Raw genomic sequence first — 15,483 nt, 5'->3', positions numbered from 1 at the left:
TCATGACGTGGGAGGTAAGTTTCCAAGTGCACACTGGTGGAGAGGAATCTTAAGAACCCCCACCCTGCCGATGTATCGAAAAATCACAAGGGTATGTTGCCCTCCATTTTCTAATATGTGTTGGGATGGTGAGGTTCTTCACTGCATACTTGGAAAATTTAGGCCATGGCTTCAGCCGATTACCAACGTGCGTCCGTATATCTTTACTTCATGGGGGGAAATACATGAAGGCTGGAAGAAATAGCTGTAAGGCGATCTCATCATTTGGTTTGAGGAAGAGTTTTTAAAATATCGGGTTGCCAGCGGTAGCTCGATGAACTGCTAGAGTAAACTGAAAAATCGCCAACACAGCAGGACGCTTTATGAGCAGCTATAATCATCTACATTTGTTGGCCGTTACTCAGATCTCTCTGTGTTAAATGTCTATAATCTTCCACTTGAGATTTTCTTCTCATTCATCACACAACAGCTTATAAAGCACTTATTGCATAACGCCCAGAAATTTGAGCGTTTTGGGGCATGCGGGAGGCGCGGTGTATATTCCCTCTTTCAGCCATGGGCACTGCACGCCGAATTCTTGGCCTCCGCCAACATGTCGGGCGGTGCATTTCCAGCTGTTAATGAGCGTGTGCTTCCTGCCTGCCATGGTGGCAGCATAGGGGGCCGTTTAGCGCCTGAAAAACAGGCCGAATTTCTAGGGCCATATATTTGTAAACCAAACTGGCTGTTGAAGTGCATGACAAGTTGGCGTAATGATGGTCAGCTTTCAGTTCTACCTCCTAGTTCCTGGAACTGCTAACAAGCATAAATTGAGGTGGAATGCATTGAGCATCTGGGAAGTAGATATTTGTCTAGGTTGATATTTTAACCAGTATCCTTTTTGTATCTTAAATGAGTATCTGGAGTAAATACAGCAAAAAGGAATTGAGCCCACATGCCAAGCTGTAGCTGTTGCTGACTCAGCATTGACATCACAGGTTTATGTTCCTCTGAAGCAAATCATCATTCTCGGCAGAGCCAGAATACAGTGTCATAGGATGTGCTCAGTGTCACTGCACCCACTGTACTTGTTCCCACTGGTATTTATCTTGGATGATATATTTTATCTCCTCTTGCCTGCTGTCACCCTACCTTTCCTCTCCACAAGGGAAGTGGGGATATGGTCCCTCCAAAGGTCCAGGAACCTTGGCAGGCCTTATGAATTGACAGGCCTCATGAGTTACATGGCCCTATGCACTGTAATTGCAGAGCAAAATATCATGCAGCTTAGGTTCACCTTATTAAGTCAGGGTCATTTTAAGGGTGTTGAATTTTACCCAGTTACGATGTTAAGTGCTATTGCTGTAAAAGTTTTATGTCAATGAAATAAGATAGCTGCAGTTTAAGAAAATGAATGTTGTTGGTAAATGTCAACCATAGGACTAATTCCCTGATCAGGAGCTGGATGGAAAACCAGAGGCTATGTGCCAGTGACTTTTATGACCGGTGCTCCCTGACTGCTAGGAACGTCCTTGAGTTTTTCAATTTAAAAGCAAATGACAGATTCCCTACAAGTGCCTAAAAAGCCCTGACCTATGAATCCTGAATGATACAAATGTGGTATTGAACTAAAATTTGCCTGTGTCCACAGGTAGAGAAGCAGCGAGCTGACCTTACCAGGGAATTAGAGGATCTGACTGATAGACTGGAGGAAGCAGGTGGAGCAACTGCATCCCAGGTAGTAATTCAGTGTTACTTTTCATTAGATGCTCGATATATCATTTAATGTTGATTTTTATTTTTAAGCAGTGCGTATTCAGAGCGATACACTTATAGGAACCCTGCCCAGACACACTGAGGGAAGGATTACTCTTGTGTCTAATGTAGAGGCATCATAAACATGTTGATGAAGAGTTGCTCTCTTGGACATTGCTTGTGAAATCATAAACAGTTTCTTTATGACTAGATTAATGACTTTTCTAGAATTGGCAAAAAGGGAAATCGCCATGCTGTTTACGATGTCACTGATACATTGCGACTGGACAAAATATTTTCTCATGCAATATACCATGGTCCCCAATGTAATGGTTCTCTCATTACTAGAAAAAACAATACAAAAACCCCTCTCGATAACGCACTTCCTCACCATAATTATCTTTTCATATGCTTCCTCAAAGCCAATGTTATTCTCTCAAATTGCAACTTTCTTCCAGGAAGTTAGAATAACCTCTTAGGGTCAAAGGTAAAGGAATGTTCTGGTGTGTTGAATGAAATGCAACACCTGACTGCATCTGTGCCTTTATCACTGACCCTCACAGGCCAGTCTGACTAGAAAGCATCCAATAAAATTTTTAGTGTTTTTAAACTTTTCTCCAGCAGAAAGTTCAATGTAGGTCAAACAAAGTTCCTTCAGTTTGTGGTTAATCAGTATTTATCATGTCTACAGTTTTATGTGCTTGTCAGTGATGCTTCATGAAACACCCAGGTGGCTCAGTGAGTAAATGCATCAAATATTTGGTACCGAACCACACAGACCAGGAAAGTCCCTGATTCGTTCCTTGGTCCTTGTTGAATTGGTTGATTTCAACCAATGTATCGCGTTCAGTGTCCCTGTGATGGAGAGGAGGGAAAAAATCACCCCAAGTTCCTGCTCCTGATGTTATCCAGTGACTCTCTGCTGAAAGGTGCACATCAGTGTTCCAGCTACGATCCTCGATCAGTTAGTCTCCCGAAATACACTGAGATGAGCTTCCAACCATAAATCCACTCCATCACCAAGACCTTCCTGGTCTGTGTGGTTCGGTACCAAATATTTGATGCATTTACTCACTGAGCCACCTGGGTGTTTCATGAAGCATCACTGACAAGCACATAAAACTGTAGACATGATAAATACTGATTAACCACAAACTGAAGGAACTTTGTTTGACCTACATTGAACTTTCTGCTGGAGAAAAGTTTAAAAACACTAAAAATTTTATTGGATGCTTTCTAGTCAGACTGGCCTGTGAGGGTCAATGATAAAGGCACAGATGCAGTCAGGTGTTGCATTTCATTCAACACACCAGAACATTCCTTTACCTTTGACCATAAGAGGTTATTCTAACTTCCTGGAAGAAAGTTGCAATTTGAGAGAATAACATTGGCTTTGAGGAAGCATATGAAAAGATAATTATGGTGAGGAAGTGCGTTATCGAGAGGGGTTTTTGTAATGTCACCTGTCTCCACCCACCTCAGCTCACCTATTGCTGAAATCCTCATCCAAGCCTTTGTCACCTCCAGACTCGATTATTCCAATGCCCTCCCATCTTCCACCCTCCATAAACTTGAGCTCATCCAAAACTCTGCTATCTGTATCCTAACTCACAACAAGTCCCGTTCACCCATCACCCCTGTGCTTGCTAAACTACATTGGCTCCCAGTCCAGGAACGCCTCGATTTTAAAATTCTCATCCTTGTTTTCAAATCTCTCCACAGCCTCGCCCCTCCCTATCTCTGCAACCTGCTCCAACCCTACAACCCTCTGAGATCTCTGTACTCCTCCAACTCTTGCACACGCCCGATTTTAATCTCTCCACCATTGGCGGCCGTGCCTTCAGCTGCCTAGGCCATAAGGTCTGGAATTTCCTCCCTAAACCTCTCCACCTCTCTACCTCTACCTGAGGGACAGGAGGATGTGACTGATTATCATGCAAGTAAGAGGTGGAGGAGCCTCAGCCTTTGCCCTTGTCCAACAGGTACAAGGTACTTGCTACCTGTATGGATAAGAACAAAGACTGCAGGGAGGATAGGCAAATTGACATGGCATCGTGGTATAGGAGGGCATTCAAGTGGGGGGAGGGAAAAGGAATGTGTTCGTGTTAGGGGATAGTATAGTCAGGGGGATAGATATTGTTCTCTGCAGCCCTGACCGGGCATCCTGAAGGCTGTGTTGCTTGCCCGGTGCCAGGGTTAAGGACATCTCCTTGCGGCTGGAGAAGAACTTGAAGCAGGAGGGGGAGGATCCAGTTGTCATGGTCCATGTAGAAACCAGCAACATAGGTAGAACTAGGAATGAGGTTCTGCTGAGGGAGTTTGAGGAGCTACGGTCCAAATTAAAAAGCAGAACATCAAAGGTAATAATCTCTGGATTGCTACCAGAGCCACGGGCAAATTGGCACAGGGATTAGATGGTTAAATGCATGGCTGAAATAGTGGTGTGGGAAACAGGGGTTTCAATTCATGGGGCACTGGCACCAGTACTGGGGGAAAAGGGAGCTGTTCTGTTGGGACGGGCTCCACTTAAACCGGGCTGGGACCAGTGTCCTGGCAAATCGAATAATTAGGGCGATAGATGGAACTTTAAACTAATAAGAGGGCGGAAGGTTCAGGGAAGGGTAAATTTAAAAGTCTAAAGAGAAAAGTCAAGGTTGTAGAACAGAGTAGCGATTTGGGTAAAAACAAGCAGAGTGTGTCAGGGAGGGATAGAGTTCAACAAAGGTAATAGGGCATTAGTGAGTAAGGTCACTTTAGGGAAAAATAGTAAAATGTTAAAATTAAAGGCACTATATCTGAACGCATGAAGCATTCGTAACAAGATTGATGAATTAATGGCACAAACAGAGGTAAATGGATCTGATGTAGCCATTACTGAGGCATAGTTGAAGGGTGACCAAAGTTGGGAACTCAATATTCCAGGATACTTGACTTTTAGAAAAGATAGGAAATATGGAAAAGGAGAGGGGGAGGGTGGTAGCCCCGATAATAAAGGATGAGATAAAGACAGGGTTGTGAATCTTTGGAATTCTCTAATCCAGAGGGCCGTGGATGCTCAGTGGTTGAGTATATTCAAGGCTGTGATTGATAGATTTTTGGACACTAAGGGAATCAAGGGATATGACGATAGGGCGGGAAAGTGGAGTTGATGTAAAAGATCAGCCATGATCTCATTGAATGGTGGAGCAGGCTCAAGGGGCCGTATGGCCTACTCGTGCTCCTATTTCTTATGTTCTTATATTCCTCCTTTAAGACGCTCCTTCAAACCTAACTCTTTAACCAAGCTTTTGGCCACTTGTCCTAATATCTCCTTATGTGGCTCAGAGTCAAATTTTGTTTGAAAACGCTCCTGTGAAGCGCCTTGGGACGTTTTACTACGTTAAAGACGCAATATAAATGGAAGTTGTTGTTAGGCTGATGCATGAAGACTGGCCATTCGGTCGGAAGGCCTGTGGAATCATATCTTCCCCCCCCCACCCACCCCAAAGAATCTACACCTTCAGGTGTGGGGGGAAATGGATTGTTATGGGATTCAAGACAATTGTGGAGACAGTCCTGAAAATAGAGGGATGAATGGGGCCCACAGTCAGTAATTTGTATAATTTGTGTGAGTCTTTTGCTGAAATTCCCAATAGGCTGCGAGTTTGAAGCACTTTGAGCAGGTTCCAGTGAGATGGTGGGAGCGGGAGATCACATTCTGACTTAAGTTTAAAAATTGACGACCCACTTCATTGAATAGAGTTGTTCTTTTAGTCATTAAGTTGCATAAATTAATTTCTATTGCTTGGGTATCTGCGAGAAATCATAATGCAAAATAATAGGGAGGGAAATAAAGTTGTTTCTCTCTCTCTCACTCTCTGGACTCTCTGACCGATCGTACTCTCATCTTCATGAAAGGATATTTGGCATTATTTTTTGCTTATAAAGAAAATGATGTAAGTGATACTGGGGGTAATTTTGACTTTGTGCAACAGTGTAAAATGATGATAGCGAGTCGGTAACCTGTTTGACATCTCTTCCGATTTTTATTTCCATTGAAGTAAAAAGAGTTTTAATAAAGTAAATAGGGAGGAACTGTTTCCATAGGCAGGAGAGTCGGTAACCACAGCACACATATTTAAGATAAATGGCAAAAGAACCAGGAGAGAGAGGAGGAGAAATTTTTTTATGCAGCGAGTTGTTATGATCTGGAATGCACTGCCTGAAAGGATGATGGAATCAGATTCAATTGAAACTTTCAAAAGGGAATTGGATAAATACTTGAAAAAGAAAAATTTGAAGGGCAAATGGGGAAAGAGCGGGGGAGTAGGACTAATTGGATAGCTCTTTCAAAGAACTGGCACAGGCGCAATGGGCCGAATGGCCTCCTGTGCTGAAAGATTCTATGATTAATAGCATCTGAGTCGAAGACGGGAGGCTTCAGTAAGTATGGATCTACAGACCTCTACCGATGTAAACAGATTTATACCACTTGTGCAGCAGCAGAAACTGTTGGGTAGATCCTGTGGGCGACTTAGGTTAAAATTACCCCCCTAAGATTCTATGAAGACTTTGGAAACAAAAATCAGGAGAGATGTAAAACGAGCTGCCAACTCGCTATCACCCGTTAGACACTATCGCATCTTATCTACGATGTTGGACCTGCGTCTTTTACTAAAAAGTCAGAATATACCCCCATTGGCTCTTGAGATTGCCATCGCTGTTAGAAAAATGTTGCACGTCTCCCTCTCCAAACAACAACAACCTGAATTTATATAGTGCCTTTAACACAGTAAAATGTCCCAAGACAACTCACAGGAGCATTATCAAACAGGTGGAGGTCACCGAACAGTGAGGTTGTGAAGACAGTGTCACTTTAAGGCCCAGACGTCATTCCTCACATTTAAAATTAATTTAAAAAAAAATCTTTCTTGTCGAGATTGAGATGAATAAGAAGCGGGAGTCGGAGCTGCTGCGACTGCGGCGTGAGCTGGAGGAGGCCACCCTGCAGTCGGAGACCACGGCTGCAGCCCTTCGCAAGAAGCACGGGGACACGGTGGTGGAAATAACCGAGCAGTACGAGAACCTGCAGAGGATACGAGTGAAAACGGAGAAGGAAAAGCAAAGCATGAAACTGGAACTAGATAATGTGACCCTCACTATCGACAGCCTTCAAAAGGCCAAGGTATTGCAGTAATTTATATAAAATTGGTTGAACATTTTAACTTCAAATACATTCTTTTTTTATTGGTCGTAAACAGTATAACTGACCTGCACTGACCACTCAGAATTAGCCATTGTTTCTTCGGAGAGAGTATTGACACCACTGTGTCGGAGGCGGAGAGGGACTTTCAGCATTACTCAGCAAGCACTGTCTATTTAAACAGAGTCTCTATGAACTACAGCAAACAGAGTCTCCCGATAAAAGCAGGATTATTTTTCCAGCAAAATGCAATGGGTGAATGATAGTTACATAAAACAAACTATGTGCGTAAAATCAATCCCAGTCACTTACAGCATTGTGGTCTCCAGGTGTGATTAATGGGGGAATTACCCAATCATCTCCATTCTAGCCGTGACTTGTGGTGTCACTATATGCAGTCTTGTTTTTTTATATAGAATGATGGACGGCTGGGAGAATAAGACAACATAGTCTTAAAATTAGAGCTATGCCATTCAGGAGTGAAATCAGGAAGAACTTTTTCACACAAAGGGTAGTGGAAATCTAGAACTCACTCCCCACCCAAAAGGCTGCGAATGCTAGGTCAATTGAAATTTTCAAGACTGAGATCATAAAATGATACAGCACAGAAGGAGGCCATTCGGTCCACTGTGCCTGTGCCAGCTCTTTGAAAGAGCTATCCAATTAATCCCACTCCCTGCCCTTTTCCCCATAGCCCTGCAAATTTTTCCCCTTCAAATATTTATTCAATTCCCTTTTAAAAGTTCTTATTGAATCTACTTTCACCACCCTTTCAGGCAGTGCATTCCAGGTCATAACCACTCACTGCATAAAAACATTTCTCCTTATCTCACCTCTGGTTCTTTTGCCAATTACCTTAAATCTGTGTCGTCTGGTTACCGAACTTTCTGCCACTGGAAACGGTTTCTCGTTATTTACTCTATCAAAACCCTTCATGATTTTGAACACCTCTATTAAATCTCTCCTTAACCTTCTCTGCTCTAAGCTTCTTGTCTCTCCACATGACTGAAGCCCTGCATCCCTGGTACCATTCTAGGAAATCTCCTCTACACTCTTTCCAAGGCTTTGATATCCTTCCTAAATGTGATGCCCAGAATTGGACACAATACTCTAGCTGAAGCTTAACTTAGTGATTTTTGGAGGTTTAGCATAACTTCCTTGCTTTTGTACTCTTTGCCTCTGTTTATAAAACCAAGGATCCCATATCGTTTTTTAACAGCCTTCTCAACTTGTCCTGCCATCTTCAAAGATTTGTGTACGTTCATCCCCAGGCCTCTCTGTTCCTGTACCCTCTTTAAAATTGTACCATTTAGATCTCTAGATTTTTGTTGGGTAAAGGTATCTACAGATATGGAATAAAAGTGGAGAAATGGAGTTGAGATAGAGGGCAGAACAGGCTCGAGGGGCTGAATGTCCTACTCCTGGTCCTATGAATGACTGCAAGGCAGTAATATAATAGTGAAGTTCAAATGACATTATAAAAGTCAGTAAGAAATTGTTAGCGGTTTGTATCTGTCAGCTTTAGATTAATGCTTTCAAGTTGCTCCAGGGTATCAGTTTTTTTTAAAAGTAACATATGCAGGTAATAGTATTCCTTGTTACACGCAATTAAATGAAACCTGGTATCCCTGCATTGCAAATCAAATAGTATGAAAACAGTTCACTTAAAATCTTATGATTCAAGGCTCTCACCGATGGCTCTGAATAAATAGACTGTGCGGCATGGAACTGAGTTTTGTAACCAGGGAGGTCTCAGGTTGGTTCGTTTTAGCCAGTGTGAGTTACATCCTTCAGGATAGGAAGAGAGAAAATCAGAGTGAAAGAAAAGTATACGTGGTGTATGGGAAAACTAAAAGGAGGGGATGGAAATGTAAACATTTATTGTATGGAAGGGAGGGAGCTATTTTTTTTTAAAAACTGTTCAAGACAACGTCTTGTTCCGCATCACTCAAGTCATAAGAACATAAGAAATAGGAGCAGGTGTAGGCCATACGGCCCCTCGAGCCTGCTCCACCATTCAATCAGATCATGGCTGATCTTCGACCTCAACTCCTGCCCGATCCCCATATCCCTTGATTCACCTAGAGTCCAAAAATCTATCCATCTCAGCCTTGAATATATTCAATGACTCAGCATCCACAGCCCTCTGGGGTAGAGAATTCCAAAGATTCACAAGCCTCTGTGTGAAGAAATTCCTCCTCATCTCAGTCTTGAATGGCCGACCCCATATCCTACGACTATGCTCCCTAGTTCTAGACTCTCTAGCCAGGAGAAATAACCTCTCAGCATCTACTCTGTCAAGCCCCCTCAGAATCTTCGATGTTTCAATGAGACCATCTCTCATTCTTCTAAACTCCAGAGTATAGGCCCATTCTACTCATCCTCTCTTCATAGGACAACCCTCTCATCCCAGGAATTAATCTAATGAACCTTTGTTGCACCGCTTCCAAGTCAAGCTTATCCTTCCTTAGACAAGAAGACCAAAACTGTATGCAGTACTCCAGGTGAGGTCTCACTAAAGCCCTGTACAACTGTAGTAAGACTTCCTTACTCTTCTACTCCAGCCCCCTTGCAATAAAGGCCAACATGCCATTTGCTTTCCTAATTGCCTGCTGTACCTGCACACCAACTTGTTGTGTTTCTTGTAGGATGACACCCAAGTATTTCTGAACACCAACATTTAATAGTTTCTCACCATTTAAAAAATATTCTGTTTTTCTATTCTACCTATCAAAGTGAATAACCTCACATTTCCCCACATTATACTCCATCTGCCACCTTCTTGCCCACTCACTTAATCTGTCTACATCCCTTTGCAAACTCTTTGTGTCCTCCTCACAGCTTACTTTCCCACTTAGCTTTGTATCGTCAGCAAACTTGGATATATTACACTCGGTCCCTTCAGCTAAGCCATTAATATAGATTGTAAATAGCTGAGGCCCAAGCACCAATCCTTGCGGCACCCCACTAGTTACAGCCTGCCAAGCTGATAATGACTCGTTTATCCCTACTGTCTGTTTTCTGTCCTTTAACCAATCCTCTATTAGAGCTAATATATTACCCCTAACCACGTGAGCCCTTACCTTGTGTAACAACTTTTATGTGGCACCTTATCGAATGCCTTTTGAAAATCCAAATATACTACATCCACCGGTTCCCCTTTATATACCCTGCTAGTTACATCCTCAAAAAACTCTAATAAATTTGTCAAACACGATTTCCCTTTCATAAAACCATGTTGACTCTGCCTAATCATATTATGATTTTCTAAGTGCCCTGTTATCACTTCCTTAATAATGGGTTCCAGTGTTTTCTCGACGACCGATGTCAGGCTAACTGGCCTGTAGTTTGGAAGATCAAAAAGTCAAAACTGGTAATTACCACATTTCTAACAATTAGCCCCAGGTCAATCCTTTTCAGCTCATCTACTGAGGCCAAGGAAATCCGTGGGGGTGCAATCCTGTCAGTGCAGGATCGTCCCCATCACAGAGCTCCCCTGTCCCCCACCATGAGTCCCCTAACATGGAGCTCCCCGGCCCCCCACCTCGGAGCTCCCCGGCCCCCCACCTCGGAGCTCCCCGGCCCCCCACCTCGGAGCTACCCGGCCCCCCACCTCGGAGCTCCCCGGCCCCCCACCTCGGAGCTCCCCGGCCCCCCACCTCGGAGCTCCCCGGCCCCCCACCTCGGAGCTCCCCGGCCCCCCACCTCGGAGCTCCCCGGCCCCCCACCTCGGAGCTCCCCGGCCCCCCACCTCGGAGCTCCCCAGCCGGCCCCACCAATGTTCGCATGATCAAGAGGAAGGGACACCACGAGTCGATCTCTGGTGTTGCTGCCCCTGCTCCTGCCCCTGAGGACCCCAGAAACACAACTCACCGATTGGATGGGGGGAGGAGTCAGGATGCCCCCACTCCAGAAGAGGAGTTCTGGCTGTGTCAGGGGGCCGCCTTAAAATGTTTTAAAAAAAGATACCCTGATCTTTGGGAGTTCATGCTCTGATCCCAGCCTGAACCTTCAGGTGGGTCCCACTTCCTTTGTTATCGGCCAGGTGTACAAGCGCTGATCATACACCGGGTCCCAATGGAGGGAGCAGGAACTCCCAATTTAGTGGGTTTCTGCCCCCGCCTCCACTCCCCTTAGTTCAATGGTATTGTAGGAGTGGGCAGGGGCTCTGCTCCCACCAGGCCACATAGGAAGTGTACACTCGAGGTGGGACCTGACTTGTCTGGGTCCTTGGCTGAGTTTGAGCTGACACAGCTGATTCCACCAGAAAACGTCACAATTGGGAGGCCTGAGTTTTTAATCACGTACAAGCTTAAATTAGCTGGAAGTAGACATATGAGGATTGATTCATTGATCGGTCACTTCCAGAGAGGAGCTGCACTCCGAGAATGCCGGTCAGGAAAGAACGATTTTCCATCCGTTAAAATTACGATTCACACGAATGAAGTAAAGGTGCTGTTTTTAGATAAGATTTCAAACCCGTTGTTGGGCAAAAGCAAAATACTGCAGGTATTGGAAATCTGAAATTAAAACAGAAAATACTGGAAAAGCTCAGCCAGTCAGGCAGCAGCTGTGGAGAGAGAAACAGAGTTTTTGTTTCAGGTTGACGACCTTTCATCAGAACTGTTGGGCTTTTGAATATTCTGTACCAGATCCTGGAGGATTGACACTGAGTACTCAAGTTGGAAGAGTGTTCTTCCCTCAGCACTGACATTTCTCACTTCGGTGCAAAAATTCACTCGAAATATCAATGTGGATGTCTTCTTTTTATCTTCATTCCTGTCTCGAATATTATATGATATATTCTGTGTGGTGGTATCAGCCACTTTGGGTCCTGCACGCTAATTATACCCGATTCCTGAGACTTTGTGGTTGTCTTCTGCAACCAGGTGGCCAGTGATACACAGATCCGAAAGCTCGAAGACCTGCTGTCGGAAGCCACTTCCAGAAATGAAGAGATGCAGCGCTCACTCACTGAGCAGAGCCTTAGCAAAACAAGACTGACAGGTATGGAAGAAGGAAGCATTGCAGCGGATACAGAGTTCATTCTGTATGGGCCGTGTTCAGAGGACAAGTTAACGGTCTGACCTTTTTGCTTTTGCTTCACCGTATTAAGCCAATTAAATATTTCCTCTTAGTCAGTTCCAGATACAATTTTAAATGATTGACAAATTGAATGGTGGGTACAGGAGCTATGAATCTGACTGCTCACCTCTTCATTTTGTCTCAACATCTCCGCGATCTCCTCCAGCCCCACAACCCTCCTCCAATTCTTGCCTCTTGCGCATCCCCGATTTTAATTGCTCCACCATTGGCGGTAGTGCCTTCAGCTGCCTAGGCCTTAAGCTCGGGAATTCTCTCCCTAAACCTCTCCGCCTCTTTACTTCTCTCTCCTCCTTTAAGATGCTCCTTAAAACCTACTTCTTTGGCCATGCTTTTGGTCACCTGTCCTAATATCTCCTTATGTGGCTCGATGTCAAATTTTGTTTGATAACGCTCCTATGAAGCACCTTGGGGCATTTTACTACATTAAAGTCACTATATAAACACAAGTTGTTATTGTTGACATGCCTATTATAATGGACTTTTCTCAGCTTGCTGTGTTAATTAGCTGCCCAGTCTCCATCTGGGTTCATCTTTTGCTAAGTCTTGGCCTAGGCTTATAGGATTTGCTGTTGCGTTTTCATCAGCACTTTGTTTCATTTGGAGTTGACTCTTGGCCTGAATATATATTTGCTACTGGCCCTCAGCCTGAGACCAAAGAACAGTAATGGGCAATATCATGTTTTTGTTTGGGGAGCAATTTTAATATTTGAAATTCAAGGTGATTTTAAACCCCAAGAACGGGTGGGTTGGGGGCGGGTGGGAGTTGAAAGTAATTCTTTTTTGGGTTGCGACCGCAACCCAGCTTCATTTCCGGGAATGCGGACGCGACCCAAAAAAACAACTGTTTTCAACTCCCACCTGCCCCCAACCCACCCTGTTCTTGGGGTTTAAAATCACCCCCCATATGTCAGAAATGAAACTACAAATCACAGACATATAAATTTTGGTTGTACTTTATTCCATGTCGTAATGTTTGATGGGCCTACTTGGGTATAATATGCATCTGCGGTTGTCCTTAGCTCCAATATATCCAGAATATACTGGAAATACACAGCGGGCCAGTCAGCATCTGAAAAGAGAAAAGACAAGTTAACGTTTCAAGTACGTACCCCTCGTCAGAACTGGAAACTAAAAAGTGAGCGAGCGATTGGAAAAAATAGACAAAAGTGTGGGGAAAGAAACAACTAAGTCGCCAATCATGGAGACGGAATTCATGGGTTGAATGACCTACAAATTGCTTAATAGAAAACTGTGAAGATGATATAAAAGATCATCTAAGTGAGGCAATGGAAAGGACGAAACAATGTGCGAATAGCTACAGTGGGGATGGGACATGGGAGAGGCCCAGACAAATGAAAAAAGGCAAGAAAATGGAGGAATTTGAAGAAGAGGAGGAAACAAATCCTACATACGCCAGAGGGAATTCATTAACTGAATTTGTGTTCTTTTGATTGTAATTCTAGATAATATTTATTGTTTCAGCTGAAAATAATGACTTGAATCGCCAGCTGGAGGAGGCGGAAAGTAAAGTAGGTCAACTCAGCAGGTCAAAGATCATCCTGACGTCACAAGTTGAAGACTTGAAAAAGCAGATTGATGAAGAATCAAAGGTAATTTATGGATTATGTGAGTAATGTATAGTTTTCAGGTGTTTGAAAATCACTGTTTATTCCTATATCTCTATTCTTGATCAAATCAGTGATCACAATCAACTTTTTCTTCTATTTCTGGATGATTCTTCCCTGTGTTCTTCCATTCTGTTCCCAGGAGTGTGAAAATAAATAGAAGTGTGGAAGCAGTGACGTTTCGGTGAGATTCTGCTTAGTACTAAAGTGGACAATAATTCTACTAGAGTTAAGATCATAATCCCTAAGTGCCACTTCCACATAACGCCCTAAACATTGAAAATTACTACTTTGGTAAGAACTGGTTGCATCTACAACGGAGGATGCAGACGTTTCTGCTCTAGGTTTGACACATCCCATAATGTTATAATTTAAGAGTCAATGCAACCTGCTTGACTTGTGTTACTAATGAGGCAAGATAACACATTCTCTGTTATATCTCCCGGCAGATTACCATTTTTTGTAATCTTTTCCCTTTTTTGTACATCAGCAATGTTCCATGTAAAGTGCAGGAATTCTAACAACTATGGTAGTGCTATATTTAAAAACAGCATTTTCAGAGCAAGCGTGATATTTTTCAGGTCTCATTGCAGACTCTTGGAGGAAGTTTTGTCCAGTTAGTGCTCAACGGGTATTAGTCGTGGGCTATGAATTGAGAATGTCTAAAGTTATGTTACTTGAGGCCTCGAATCTCTCGTTTATAGTATAGAGTCCCTTTGGAAAGTGGCTGTGATTGGGGGATCCATGGAAGAATTAGCTAGATGAGCTGAATGTCCTCCCTTATCTGTACTGATCTTTGTGGTCTCTGCACATTGGGTTTTGTCCCGATGCTGATCACTCTCTTCATACTGCAGTGGATGAAACCCAAATTATGAAGAAAGGATTTAATTCCATAATCTCGTACTCCCAGTGCGAAAGCCACGCCCAAAGGGACAACATTGCAGCCTTGATTTTCTGCTTTTCACTGTTGCCCTTGTTCTTCTCCAAGCTGCTCACACCCTCCATTCTTCTCACTCTGGATAACTGCTTGTATTGCACTCCACCCTCGGAGGCCAATTATTCAGTAACTACATCTCAATCTCCTGGAGTTCTCTCCCAAAACCACTTTGCCTCAATAACTGCCTTCAGAAACCTCCTTAAAAACTCTTCTGTTTGACCGTGCTTTTGGTCTCTTCCCCCGTCACTCTTTTACATTGTCATCCTTTTACCTGTTCAGTGTTCACCTTTTCCTCCATGTTAAGCGCTCTAATACATCAGCCCTGATTGCCTATACAGATGCGTCAATCCTCTGGCCTCTGGATTATTTGACTGTTTCCAGTAGGCACCCTGGCCTCTTGGAAGGAGTCTGCCATTATACATGGGGTAGACAGAGATTTGCTGTGGCGAACAGTGCTGTGAAGCCAGAGGCCTCTGAGCTGCTGGCACCAAATTTTTTTAAACTGTTAAATGTTGTGCCAGGCTTACCAGTTTAAGAATTTAAATCCCCCTCAGTCACCAAAGCACGCTGGCTGCCAGAGACCAATAGGAATCCAGGGCATTCAGTGTTACTATGAACCATGGCTGAAAATACCTTGGATGAATTACTTCATTCCTTTGAATATAATTTCAATATACCCGCCCATATATGGGTGACAAGTATTGATTACCACCAATCACTGCCAGTGGAAAATCCAATGGGTGTGAAAATAGGCGGGGACATGGTGCAACGTATTCCCGTCCCAATTTCCGCCATTGCCTGTACCAGTTCTGGCCAGAAATTATCAGGGGTGAGAAAGCTCCCAGCAACTTTCAGATCTATGAAGAGTGTTAAAGAGTGAGAGCCTGAATTTGTTAGCG

At 43.6% G+C, this 15,483-nt stretch overlaps 1 protein-coding gene across 3 annotated transcripts in view; it reads left to right on the top strand.

Moving 5' to 3' along the window:
* Positions 1–15,483, top strand: part of LOC137341248 (putative uncharacterized protein MYH16) — a 314,830-nt gene that overhangs the window by 202,779 nt on the left and 96,568 nt on the right. For all 3 annotated transcript variants that reach the window (XM_068004337.1, XM_068004334.1, XM_068004335.1), the window contains 4 exons: positions 1,631–1,717; positions 6,653–6,898; positions 11,806–11,923; positions 13,505–13,632. In XM_068004337.1, the coding sequence (XP_067860438.1) occupies positions 1,631–1,717; positions 6,653–6,898; positions 11,806–11,923; positions 13,505–13,632 (579 nt within the window). The remainder of the gene's footprint in view (positions 1–1,630; positions 1,718–6,652; positions 6,899–11,805; positions 11,924–13,504; positions 13,633–15,483) is intronic.

This window comes from Heptranchias perlo, chromosome 23 (assembly GCF_035084215.1).
Source record: "Heptranchias perlo isolate sHepPer1 chromosome 23, sHepPer1.hap1, whole genome shotgun sequence".
NCBI lineage: Eukaryota > Metazoa > Chordata > Chondrichthyes > Hexanchiformes > Hexanchidae > Heptranchias > Heptranchias perlo.
The sequence above is the reverse complement of the archived record's forward strand: the minus strand, read 5'-3'. Positions and strand labels throughout refer to the sequence as shown.